At 48.8% G+C, this 14,616-nt stretch overlaps 1 protein-coding gene across 1 annotated transcript; it reads right to left on the bottom strand.

The window, feature by feature from the left end:
* Positions 1-3,149: 3,149 nt before the first annotated feature.
* Positions 3,150-14,088, bottom strand: LOC144942161 (ninjurin-2-like). The gene is made up of 5 exons (XM_078868920.1): positions 13,847-14,088; positions 8,051-8,247; positions 7,272-7,424; positions 5,731-5,831; positions 3,150-3,346 (listed from the first exon to the last, which is right to left on the bottom strand). The coding sequence occupies exons 2-5, from the start codon at positions 8,183-8,185 to the stop codon at positions 3,235-3,237; spliced, it is 501 nt and encodes a 166-aa protein (XP_078725046.1). The 5' UTR covers positions 8,186-8,247; positions 13,847-14,088; the 3' UTR covers positions 3,150-3,234.
* Positions 14,089-14,616: the final 528 nt, after the last annotated feature.

Below are 14,616 nucleotides of genomic sequence, written 5' to 3'. Positions count from 1 at the left end.
GACGTGCGCTTGAATAGCACACACGCGCCTGGACCACATCCAATCCTATTTTCGCAAAGGTGTCAAATATATCTCATGGGCTTCTCTGTGTGTGCTTATTTTGTGGGGACTGGTGCCGCGGTGCTTAACGTACTCCGCTACAAACACGGTGGCCATAGTTCCATTCCTGCTCACAGACAACATCACTCATGCATTTCTGGACCAGTCCTGGGCCTCCCCAATGTCGCATCTGTCTTAATTGAGTACCTGGTGCAGTGTCTAAACATCAGCACTCGGGAAACACGCTGTCAGGCACAGTGCTGCCCACCAAACTCCTCATGTGCCGTGTCGACTTGAATTGGCACTCGCGAACAGCACTGGCCCTGGCAGTACTGTTCAAGGCTACACGGGGCATCTTTGTCTGTTCTTTGTTCGTCCACAGTATACTCATTTCGCTCGATCTCACGGCATCGTTCAGCGTGTGCTGCGCAAGCCCACCTACTAAAGACGAGTGAGTGGGCTTGGGCAGGACACATCGCTTAGAAAGGATGATGGCAGATGGTCAAAGACTAATAACGGAGTGGCGGCCAAGGATGAAACGATTCCGTGAGGATATCCATGATGGAGGAGATGGAAGCAACGCAATCAATTCGCGTGCAAGTGCCGGGTGGACTATTGTCACATTTCTGGGTTCGTGAGAGTCGGTGGTGGCTTGGGGAAGCCTTCGTCCAGCAGTGTATTTATATTTACCACGGCTGGTGATGACAAAGCATAATATTGACCATGACAACCCTTGTCAATCCACAATCCACTGCTGGATGATGCCGGTTCGTGGGGGGATTCACGGCGTATGGCTGTAACACGAAAATACAAATCTGAGAGTGTTGTGCGGAGGATGCTTTGGTGGTAGGTGGAGTTCGGTGTTACAATCTCACGTGGTATTTATTTTATCCGGAGCAAGCAAGGACGCAATTGTAGGAAGCATTTATTATAATTTTTATTTGGAGCACCGTTTTGTGAGCATGACAACAGAGCCGGTGAATGGATAGCAACACATCCTTAATCATGGCAAAATATTTGCAGAACCTTCGTTAGAGGCAACCATCGCTGCTTGTGTCAGATCAGTCTTCTCCCTCGCGCACCCATCAAGCCGAATCAGGGCGACGTTAGCGGCGCAGCGGCGTTTTGATTAAAATTCAATTAACGTCGCATGGACTTTCAATGATTAAACGTGCGCAGCTTGGCAGCCACAGGATAACAGCACATGCTGCTCCAAGGCCCACAGCGTACAAAAGTTGCGCCACGCGCAGAAGGAATTTCCAACGAGCACACACATACACACACACATACACACACATACACACACATACACACACATACACACATACACACACACATACACACACATACACACACATACACACACACACGTATATATACACATCTCCCTATACTAAGCGTCCAGGAAAGAACCGCTGAGTCTCAAGACTCCTTTTCAGCGGCGTTCCTGCCTTGTCAGCCATGCGATAATGGTATATACTGTACTAAAAAGATACACAGCACACTGAAGCCGACTCAATGCCCACACACACACGTATATAAATGATAACAATGTATAGCCCTTTGTTAATTCGCTGCTGGATGAACGCCTCCCCTGTGCAGTGTCGTTCATGTGGGTTGTTTGACCATACCGCACCACGCTGGTGAGCGCTGGTTGTTGGTGAACCGGTTCATATGCCACTTACCACTGCACGCATCTGTGGTTGGGAGTTGCACTCGGGTTGCCACGATTAAAGCGCCATCGCTCCAACCTTGCCATGTGGAACGCTCAATCATTGCTTGGGACAGCCTCGCCGGGCCTCAAGACTCCTCTGCAGAGGCTCCTGCTGCAGCTGGGATGTTTTGCCAATTCGCCTTATGAGTGTTTGGTTTGTTGTCCTTCCCCTACACCTCCGATTAGCACGGTTGGCTACGAACGGTGCGATAGAAGTTCAACGTACATACGATCTGGAGAAATCCAACTCACATATACGAGGAGATAATACTCCAAGCTTTGCACAGATAGGCTCGTTCCGCAGATCGACCTCCAGCACATTGACTATTAATGACGTGCCAATCGCATGCACCGCTGTCCACTACCCTCTGCTGGCCATCTTCACTTCCACGTTCCGACAACCCCTGGCAAGCACTGGTGGTCCCCCACACAAGCAGGCTTACCAAACAGGCTCAAACCTGCTTCGCTTCCAAGACCTGCAGGGCTCAGGCATGCTCTCTTCTAAGTGTGCCTACCAAAAAGCAGCCGCCAATTGGCGCCACATCCAAAAGTGGCTCTCATGACCCGATAGATACATTTACAAGCGATTAGAATGCCATTACGCAATTATCGAGATGGCGGTTGCAGTGCTAAACAGCAGCGTGACTGGAACGAGATAAATTGTTTAGGAAACTTTATTTTTGCAGGCAATAAAATGTCACCGTACTAACCTATTTAAGCCAATTAAACCTTTTTATTTCTCAATGATGTCCCAACTCTATTTTTTACTCGGCACAAATAACGGATTCAAAAGAATAGACATTGGAACGATTCACGCAAGTAAATTTTGCCAAACTGTTATAATTTTTATATTAAATATATTGATGCCATTAAGCCGCAGTGTACAATGCGTGCCTCTAAATTGTAAATGGTGAAACAACTGTGAGCAGCATTGTTATTTTAGTGATTTTTGTTCGTCTCGGTGCATCGAGCAGAGCTGACCAGAATTTGACACGCACGTTAATGCATTCCTTTAAAGTGCGCCGGGTCAATCTGAATGACATGGCCTTTGTCCATGAGACAAGACGATTATTTATTTTCATGCCACCCTTGTTAAATGCAGCACACGTTCAGCGAAGATGAGAACTTCATCCGCACCCCGAGAAACATCGCAGCAGATTTGAACCGGATGCAGCGTTTTTGTCACTGCACTCCTCGAGTATCTTTCCCAACATCACTCAAATCGAATTCCTTTCTGCTTCCCGTTCCATCTGACAGCGACGTTTCCACTTTGGCACACGCGGCGACCTCCGCGCGCTGCATTTGGATCTCGAACACAATCGTTTATTTCTCTCCGGCGAGCTTATCGCAAGTCGCGTTCCTTCACCCATGGAAATCCTTATGAATTCGCGAGCTTTGACCACTTCAAACGAAGCGCAATTTGTTTGGCCTAAATTTGACACACAATATGGATTCTCCCGGAGACTCTCGTCGGAGCGGATTTAGTGGGGATTGCCTTGGGGCTGCGGCGTGAACCAGAAGGCAGTGATGAAGACGTTGACAGCGGTGATCACCAGGATGAGACCCGTTGCCAAGTTGTTCACCAGATGCATCCTGCGTGGCACAGCGGGGCACAGGGAAGCGAAGAGCGCTTGATGTGATGGTTCGAGATATTTTTTTACTAACTGGACAATTGTGTGGGAAACAACCCATGAGGCAACAGCATGGCAGACTCTATCCCACCTGTGAAACGTTGTGATAGCCTTTGTGCTTTAGGCACGGCGTTTAGAGCAAACGTACGGCGTTCATTTATTTACGTTGGTATCAGCATTGCCCACGGCAAAAAATACTCCGAGAGGATAATGGCACGCATTCAGGAATCCCCCTTGGGAACGACAGGGATTCGAAGAATCACGTGCACATTCTCTGGTGGGTGAATAGACGATTCATTTTATTTTTTATGTTAAAAAAACACGAATAGGAATCAACAACACAAGGTAATCTCATCCATTACAGACTGCAGATCATTTGTAACCTTGACATGTACGGGCAAAATATTTCCACCGCTGTAGCTAATTATTATAATTAATAATAAAATAATAACAATGATCAGGGGGGAGGGTGTGTGGTGGGGGGGATAAAAAAAAACCGAGGACAGTTTTCCAAAACTAATTTAAAAGCATCAATTCTAATTAGCACCTATGGTGCAGCCTGTGCCTGCCGTGGCTCGAGGTGTCAGGGTGGCTGCAGGGAATGCACGCGGCGAGAAGCACTGACGCTCGGCCTTTACTGTCGTGGCTCGGCCTTATTTGGGGCAATATAAGGAAAGCGTGGTTAAACAGAACAAGAGAGCGCCGTTGCCTGCAAGATGAGGCATCGGCTGATGTATGGGGAAGCACCTCCCCCCCCCTGACTGCCCCAAAATAGACACGAGACCATCACAGAATAAAGCGGTGAGCTCTCGGTTTTGACCTAAGTGGGAGGCTGATAGAGGACAGCAAGGAAGCCTTGAAAAAAGGGGTAAGATTGGCTCACGTAGACGACAAGATCATCCATCGTGAAACCTATGGCGCACTACAGCCCGGGCACGACAAATGGACTATAATATTTGCACTGTTCGAAATTCAGGGGCTCAGCCACCGGGGTTACGTCAACGACGCGTGAAAGCGGCAGCGTCAGATTGAGGCACAAATGGGCAGGTGGAGGTCGTGACCTGGGAAAAGGTGACGCGGACTGACACCGTGAAGATATGCGAGCAAGCTAGCGGTAAATGATTGTTTTTCTTGTTTTATCTGCTGCGATGGGATGGCAGTGGCGAGGTTTTTTTCTCCCTCACCCCCCCCCCCCCATAGTTTTCACCAATTAAGAAGCGTCTCTAATCTCACGAGCGTGGTCGTGCGGTATGACTCGACGACGGGTTTTCGTGTTGTGAAGCGTGCTCTTTGGTGTCGCGTCCGACGTTTCGCTCGCTGCACCTGCCGGGAACTTCGCTTCTGAAAAAGAAGCCCCCACCCCGACTGCGAAAGAGGCATTGGCTCGTCTTGTGCCTTTTTTGGTCATGGGGGTTGTTCGACCTTACTTCACTGTGGTGGTTAGTGTAGAGTGGTGAACAGAAAAGGTTCCAGGACCGGTTCGGATATCACTCGCCACTAATGCCAGATGTGGCGAGGAATTAAATTCGAGTGTCCGAGTTTCGTTGGTTAGTGCACTAACCACTGTACTACCACTCTAACCCAACGTCGCAAAATCCCATCTTAAATAAATAGCTTGATTCTATTTCCAACCATGCTTATCCCAATCAAAAACAAGTTTAAGAAGACCTGTTTAATCACCCACTAATTTAAAACCAAAATACAGTCGTAAAAAAGTGCATTTTAATTTTCAATTGTATGGCAATTGCGTTATTCATAAATTAATATGCATATGCGATGACTGCCGACAGAAAGTAGTGCAAGTGCCACATGAAGCCACCCACTGTGACAATGCCTGCCTGGCAAGAGCACACAGTTCAACAGAGCAGTCCGGAAATGTCACTAAACAATGAAACAACAACAACATCAACACACCAATAATATAGACACTTTTCACCACTCCTCTTTGCAAATAATGGTTCAGAGTTTCAGGGTAAAGCAGGTAAAGTTTAAATCCCAAACGGCTCCGTGAAAACATCCCAGGTTGGTGCGTAGTGAAAATGTAGCGGCTATTGACCGCCCAGTAGAATTGACTGTTAGAAAATCGATGGCTTTATTCTCAATTCTCTTGCAAGGGCTCTATTATTCCATTCCACCCCTTGTTTGGTGCACGAGACAGCATTGATCTGGATATTTCAACCTTATATTAATGTTTCTGCACTCGTGCGGGCATAGCAAAAGGAAAACAACATGTTTCAAATAAGCGCCGGGAAGTTTTCTTTCTTTGGTAAAAGCAAAGACCACGACAATGACAAATCAGACAAACACCTGTCCAGCACTGTGACGCAATCTCTCACGCATGCTCACCTGTCGCCCAGCTTCCGCTCAGGGTCGTCGTTCTCAACATTCATGGAGCCTTTGTAGATCAGCAGGCCGGCCACGATAAGCTGCAATAAAACTGAAATGCACTGCAAGAAGTGAAAGATTAATGACTACACCCGAACAATCACGCATGGGTTTCTAGGTCAAGCTGATATAGGCTAAGCTGCGTCGCAAATAAAAACGTTTCAATGATAATTATTTGTAAATAACATTCAACGAATAGTTACAGTATTTGCTAATGACTATTGATGCCATGTCCTGTTGAGAAATGTGCCTTGTGGAAAGAATGTTGTATTATCATGCATGCGGTCAGTTCCACAATCGTGAAACTACGAAATAGAACCTAACAATCACAGCATTGAATGTAATACATTATTTACTGTTTTATGTAGCAGGTTGGTGCAATATACATAAAAGAGGCCGTGTCATTCCCTCGTTCAATATGCATGCATTGTTCTTGTTATTACGCTTCCGTGAGATGGCCCATTTAGCGTTTACTTAGGTTGGGCGTTTTTATCGAATCTTCATAAATTAATTGACATGGAACCTCGTTTTCATTGTCGGCGACAGTAAAAACAGCAGTGGGCTCTACCCACACACCGGATACAATACACTTGTCCTCTCAATACCAAATGCCTCTCTGTATGTTGACATTTTGCCCAATAGATATGAAAACAAGATGTGCACGCCAATACAATATGGCCAATTTCGTGTAGAAAAAGCATTTACATGTCAGAGTTAGGTGATTGTAGTTCAGAGAAAAGTTACTCGCTAAGAGAAAAAAGTATGCAAAGAGGCATGGAGAGGTGCATGCTGGGAATTACACTGAGGGGCAGCAGAGGTTTCGTCTGCTTTCTAATTCGGCATCTTACGTACTTATGTAGTCAAAGATGACCATACTCAGGATGGCCTGATAACAATGGAACTCTTTAATATTAATGAAAAACGGGAACAACCGCGAAAGGCGGCAACTCATAACAGAGCTCTGCCCTCACTGTGCAAAACGACTGGAAGAAAATGGCACCGGCCCTATTACCATGACGACCAAACGTACGTTGACTACAGAGGCATCATCACATTGCCAGTTGTGAAACGTAAGAGGGGTTTTGGCAGGACACGTCATTCGAGGGAACGATGGACAGTGGTCTATACTGACGGTGGAGTGCCAGACAATAGAGACAATACGCTCATGAGGACGTCTACTATGGAGACGGAGCGATAAAATCAACCCCTGCGCAGGAATCTGGCGGATTGTTAAATCACGACATCATGATATATGGTGACAGCTTTGGGTGGCCTTCGATCAGCAGTGGCTAGATCATGGTTGTTGTTGATAATTGTCAGGGGGAGGGGCATGTCGGAAAATCACCCACTCTCCCAAAGTCTCCCAGCTCCCAGAAATCTCCCACCCACTCTCCCCAAATTTCCCAGCTCCCAGGAATCTCCCACCCACTCTCCCACAAGTCTTTCAACTCCCAGGATAGGGTGTGTGTGTGTGCGTGCGGCGGATGTGAGCGGGAACTGACGAGCAGGACGAAGAGGAAGTAGTAGAAGTCTGTGGCTGCTCCTTGCTGCAGCAAGTGCTTGAGTTGCGAGACGTTGGCCGTGAAGAGAGCCATGTCCAGGAAGCCCTGCGCCAGCGTCTTGGTCCGAGCGTACTGGTTGATGTTCCGTATAACCTGGCCCAGTTGACACAAAACGCAGCAGCAGCAAGAGTCATTCACTGCTTGCGTGTGAATTATGCCGCAACAATTCACTCTCACCCAACCTCGAGCAATTCGACGAAATGTCACCATTTAATGATAATATTTGATTCAAGAATTGAGGGATTTTGTCTCGTTTTTTCGTAACAATATCATTTGTTTTATTCATTATTGGTTCCGTCTCATTTGTAAGAAATGTTTTTGCCCCATTCGCATTAATGTAACATAAGCATATGATTTGTATAATTATAGATCATAGATTATTGCACTAGCGTTCTATGCATGCATCACAAGCATACGAATCGCATTTAATTGATAAAGCTATGCATCATTACGTGATAATGTGCAGCACCAACATTCTTGCCCAGAGACTTTTCTGCATCAAATGAATTGCGTACAGAGTTAGCACAATCTGTTAAAGACTATCTATCTAAACGTCGTGCTTCGATGCAAGCTTTGTACAGGTACTGTACGTTTAAAATATATATTGTTTGATACTTTTCTTCAAAATCTGGAAAGAAAACAACAAAGATTGCAAACGTTGACCACATAAAAAGGCGGAACATGTTTTCTGTTGCAATTTGTTTTGGTCAGCGGGATACATGTTGAGGTCGCAAGTCGTCACGTTGTTCCGGCTGAATCAGGGGCTCTTCATCCGTGGAGAAACCCTCTCTGCTGTCTCCTCCAGGCGGCTGGCACAGCATCGCCGGATATCTCTGGATCACCGCGGAGCTCATCAAAGAATGTGTCCACTCTTATTTCGGGGAAGTGAAAGTCACCTCCACCCCTCCCTCTTGCCCTGCCGTTCAAAGAAAGGATACATTTATTAGCCCTCGATGAAGAAATCAAATTGCACTTTCACCTGCCGCAGGTGACCACCAGGCGATAGATAATGCACGAGGTCAAGCGATTCAAGTGCTCTTGTATTATTCATGGGGCACCTTACATTACATTTTTGATGATCATAAATTTTAATGTAAAAATCTCATTTTCGTTTGGGCTTGACATCGTCCGTGCGCATCTTTTCTCGTTAAATCGTAATTCCCAGATTGTACCGCACCATTTAAACTGTAAAGTTTAACAACAGTCAATGAAACATTAAATACTCATACCAAAACAGGTCAAAGTCATTGACTTTTTTCAAAGGAAAATCGTAGCCAGTCCTCGTCTTTTCTTCACTGACCCAAGTCAGTGGCGGAAATTCCACATTCCGATGATGCGGGTGAGTTTCTCCAGAGGACAAACCACTCTTAATGTCCGAACACCCAAAGTGGTAGTAATTTTATCCGCCAATGAGGACTGATTGGCTGAGTCAACTCCCTGAGGATTTGAACTCACATCTGTCCAATTGCGAGCCACTTGCTCTACGTGCGAGTTACCTTGCCAGCTGTATACAGTATTCGTATGTGACACCAACGTAGAAATATATTCTTATTTTTGTTACAAAAACACACGAGAGGAAGACATCGAAGTGTAATGTCGAAGCAAATAAACAACTAATACAATACCTCCCCCAGAAGTTGTGTGAGAGCAGACGTTCACGCTTGCTGGCAGGCTAACAAGTGAGAGAGATTTTTTAGTTTTCGCATAGAGAACACATTCCAATCTGGAAAGTGCAGTTCAGCAGAGTGGCGGACAAACAGCGCAGCACTCCCATCACGAGGCGGAACGCCACCACAGCATCACCACCACCAACAGCACCACCACCACTACAGCACCACCACCACCACCAACAACAGCATCACCACCACCACAGCACCACCACCACCAACAGCACCACCACCACTACAGCACCACCACCAACAACAGCATCACCACCACCACAGCACCACCACCACCAACAGCACCACCACCAACAGCACCACCACCACCAATAGCACCACCACCACCAACAGCACCACCACCAACAGCACCACCACCAACAGCACCACCACCACCAACAGCACCGCCACAGCACCACCACCACCACAGCACCGCCACAGCACCACCACCACCAACAACACCACCACCACCACAGCACCACCACCACCAACAGCACCACCACCACAGCACCACCAACAGCACCACCACCACCACAGCACCACCACCACCACCAACAGCACCACCACCACAGCACCACCAACAGCACCACCACCACCACCACAGCACCACCACCACCACCAACAGCACCACCACCACAGCACCACCACCACCAACAGCACCACCACCACCACAGCACCACCACCACCACCACCAACAGCACTACCACCAACAGCACTACCAACAGCACCACCACCACCACACCACCACCAACAGCACCACCACCAACAGCACCACCACCACCACCAACAGCACCACCACCACACCACCACCAACAGCACCACAGCACCACCACCACCACCACACCACCACCGCCACCACCACCAACAGCACCACCACCAACACCACCACCAACAGCACCACCGCCACCACCACCACAGCACCACCACCATCACCACCAACACCACCACCACCACCACCACCACCAACAGTACCACCACCATCACCACCACCACCAACAGCACCACTACCACCACAGCACCACCACCACCACAGCACCACCACCACCACAGCACCACCACCATCACCACCAACAGCACCACTACCAACAGCACCACCACCACCACCACCAACACCACCACCACCAACAGCACCACCACCATCTCCACCACCACCAACAGCACCACTACCATCACAGCACCACTACCACCACAGCACCACCCCCACCACAGCACCACCACCACCACAGCACCACCACCAACAGCACCACCACCACAGCACCACCACAGCACCACCACCACAGCACCACCACAGCACCGCCACCACCACCAACAGCACTACCACCACAGCACCACCACCACAGCACCACCACCACAGCACCACCACCACCAACAGCACTACCATCACAGCACCACCACCACAGCACCACCACCACAGCACCACCACAGCACCACCACCACAGCACCACCACCACCAACAGCACCACCACCACAGCACCACCACCACAGCATCACCACCACAGCACCACCACCACCAACAGCACCACCACCACAGCACCACCACCACAGCACCACCACCACAGCACCGCCACCAGCACCAACAGCACTACCACCACAGCACCACCACCACCAACAGCACTACCATCAACAGCGGCAGTCCGCCGAGACAATTCACTGCAACATCCACGTGTCAGCAGCAACATTTTTTGCAACTCACGATTGGGCCACGCCGAACGATCACAAGCCGAGGTACAAAAGTGAACTGGTTTGACCAACCCGACGTTGACAGCAAAATAGACACGGCCCTGATGGGACAGCATGGGCGGTAAGTGCGATATCACTGACGCCACTGATGTCGACATGCTCGCTATGAAACACCAGTTGTGACCCGTCTTGATCCTACTCTGCGTGATATGTACACATATCCCTCTTGCATACGAGGCTGAGTTCTCAACTGGTTACTGGTTACACAAAAATACTTCACTGCGTACATCAACACGGCTTCAATGTGTGCGGGACAGAAGTCTGGCAACTTCACACGTGGCTGCTGGTATGCGACGAATCTACGGATCTTGCGATATGAGAGACGTCAGACAGTACCTCTATACACATTCCTTTGTAACATCGAAGAGTAATGTCGAGGCAAATAAACAACTAATACAATACAATAATGACGAGGGGAGTGGTAGCAGAGTGGCTTGCGCACTGCACGATGAATTAGACCTCCAGAGTTCGATCCAAGGCAGTGACCAACATGAGTGGGGTCCCTCCTCTCTCGACACACCTGCAGTGACCAGCGTGGTGAAATATGGTCAAACACCCCCCCCCCCCCCATGGCAAACGGATGCCTTCTTCCCGCAGTGGATTGACAAATGTCTATGTATAGTAACAAAGGCAACATTTCCCATTTTTAAAGTACCAAATAGGAGCATAAATATGTATATTAGACTCTACATAATGTCAATAATAAGTGTATTAACGTACAATTGATGACATTCTGTGTGGATTATCACATTGCAAAATCTTAAGAGGTGGCATGGGGAGGCCTTTATCCAGCAGGTGATCGATCATGGCTGATGATGAAGTGCAGTAATAATTAAGCGTTTTGTCGCTGTGCCATCCTCGACAAAAGGGGCATTATCCACTCGCGTCCAACCGAACTGAAGCATCCCGCCCACTCACCCCACTCCCTGACAAAGCCACTGATTGCCGGCAACACAGTTGGGAAAGTGCCCTGCTGGTCCACACAGAACACGCAGTACACACAGTACACGCAGTACACACAGTACACTGCTGGACTACACAGTACACTGCTGGTCCACACAGAACACGCAGTACACACAGTACACGCAGTACACACAGTACACTGCTGGACTACACAGTACACTGCTGGACCACACAGAACACGCAGTACACACAGTACACTGCTGGACCACACAGAACACGCAGTACACACAGTACACGCAGTACACACAGTACACTGCTGGACCACACAGAACACGCAGTACATACAGTACACGCAGTACACACAGTACACTGCTGGACCACACAGAACACGCAGTACACACAGTACACGCAGTACACACAGTACACTGCTGGACCACACAGAACACGCAGTACATACAGTACACGCAGTACACACAGTACACTGCTGGACTACACAGTACACTGCTGGACCACACAGAACACGCAGTACACACAGTACACTGCTGGACCACACAGAACACGCAGTACACACAGTACACGCAGTACACACAGTACACTGCTGGACTACACAGTACACTGCTGGACCACACAGAACACGCAGTACACACAGTACACTGCTGGACCACACAGAACACGCAGTACACACAGTACACGCAGTACACACAGTACACTGCTGGACCACACAGAACACGCAGTACACACAGTACACTGCTGGACTACACAGTACACTGCTGGACCACACAGTACACGCAGTACACACAGTACACTGCTGGACCACACAGAACACGCAGTACACACAGTACACTGCTGGACCACACAGTACACTGCTGGACCACACAGTACACTGCTGGACCACACAGTACACGCAGTACACACAGTACACTGCTGGACCACACAGAACACGCAGTACACACAGTACACTGCTGGACTACACAGTACACTGCTGGACCACACAGTACACGCAGTACACACAGTACACTGCTGGACCACACAGAACACGCAGTACACACAGTACACTGCTGGACCACACAGTACACTGCTGGACCACACAGTACACTGCTGGACCACACAGAACACGCAGTACACACAGTACACTGCTGGACCACACAGAACACTGCTGGACCACACAGTACACTGCTGGATCACACAGAACACGCAGTACACACAGTACACTGCTGGACCACACAGTACACTGCTGGACCACACAGAACACGCAGTACACACAGTACACTGCTGGACCACACAGTACACGCAGTACACACAGTACACTGCTGGACTACACAGTACACTGCTGGACCACACAGTACACGCAGTACACACAGTACACTGCTGGACTACACAGTACACTGCTGGACCACACAGAACACACAGTACACACAGTACACTGCTGGACTACACAGAACACTGCTGGACCACACAGAACACGCAGTACACACAGTACACTGCTGGACCACACAGAACACACAGTACACACAGTACACGCAGTACACACAGAACACTGCTGGACCACACAGAACACGCAGTACACACAGTACACGCAGTACACACAGTACACTGCTGGACTACACAGTACACTGCTGGACCACACAGAACACACAGTACACACAGTACACTGCTGGACTACACAGAACACTGCTGGACCACACAGAACACGCAGTACACACAGTACACTGCTGGACCACACAGAACACGCAGTACACACAGTACACTGCTGGACTACACAGTACACTGCTGGACCACACAGAACACACAGTACACACAGTACACTGCTGGACTACACAGCACACTGCTGGACCACACAGAACACGCAGTACACACAGTACACTGCTGGACTACACAGCACACTGCTGGACCACACAGAACACGCAGTACACACAGTACACTGCTGGACTACACAGTACACGCAGTACACACAGTACACTGCTGGACCACGCAGTTGGGTCACCATCGCAGCGGCTTTTGGCTAACCATCGATAAAAGACGGTCGCTGCATCACGCGCTTTCAGATGCGCTTCTGCGGCCGTCTGAGACGCTCTTCCTTCCTATATGACGACGCCACTGGAGCGATGCACTTTTAAATAATCTCGATTGAAAACAAATTTCTTTGAAACTGCTTTTTGTGTCTAGCTTGTTGTCATTCCCCCACACCTCCGATGAGCACGGTTGGTGACGTACCGTGCGAAAGAAGTTCAACATACATCGTCGTCGTCACCAGCAGCAGCAGTAGCAGCCACTGCTGAACGAAAGCTGCCCCACATCGTCACTGCGACCCACCGTGCTGCGATGTCGCGATCCGTCTGGGGCCCGCACGTGCGAGAAGGGCTGCATGCAGAGCGAGAGAGTGAGCGAGAGGTGGGGGTTTACATAAAGCAAAGTTTAAATATTTTTTTTTTACGAAATGATGAACGAAGCAACGTGCCGACTACACCGAGCATCTTCTTGTTTCCACTGCTCGTAAAAAAGAGGAAGGGAGCGAGTGAGCGAGAGAGTTTTGACGAGAGATGGAGGTTAACATAAAGCAAAGTTTAAAAAAAAAACGAAATGATGAACGAAGCAAAGTGCCGACTACACCGAGCATCTTCTTGTTTCCACTGATCGTAAAAAAAGAACGACCCTCTCTGCTCGCGCTCCTCTTCCCGCTGTCTCGCCAACCCTCCCCGCCCAGCCGCACCGATTCTGTCGCTCCAAATCGTTGCGCCGATACTGCTTTGACAGCGGTGCAAAGGCACAAACAGCAACAACAAAAACTCCACACGTCCGTCACGCAGTGAAACACAAATATACAAGATACGTAATAGGCAATGATTCGGGCAATGGCCTTTCTTCTTAGCATGTGTTCTGGTGGTTTTTATTGATGGACGTGCTGAGCAATTTAACCATTGTAAACAGTTACTATGATGCCGATGTGTTGTTATTTATGTCTGCAGCGTAGTTGACAGCGTGCG

This window comes from Lampetra fluviatilis, chromosome 26 (assembly GCF_964198595.1).
Source record: "Lampetra fluviatilis chromosome 26, kcLamFluv1.1, whole genome shotgun sequence".
NCBI lineage: Eukaryota > Metazoa > Chordata > Hyperoartia > Petromyzontiformes > Petromyzontidae > Lampetra > Lampetra fluviatilis.
This window is presented reverse-complemented; position numbering and strand designations above follow the sequence as displayed.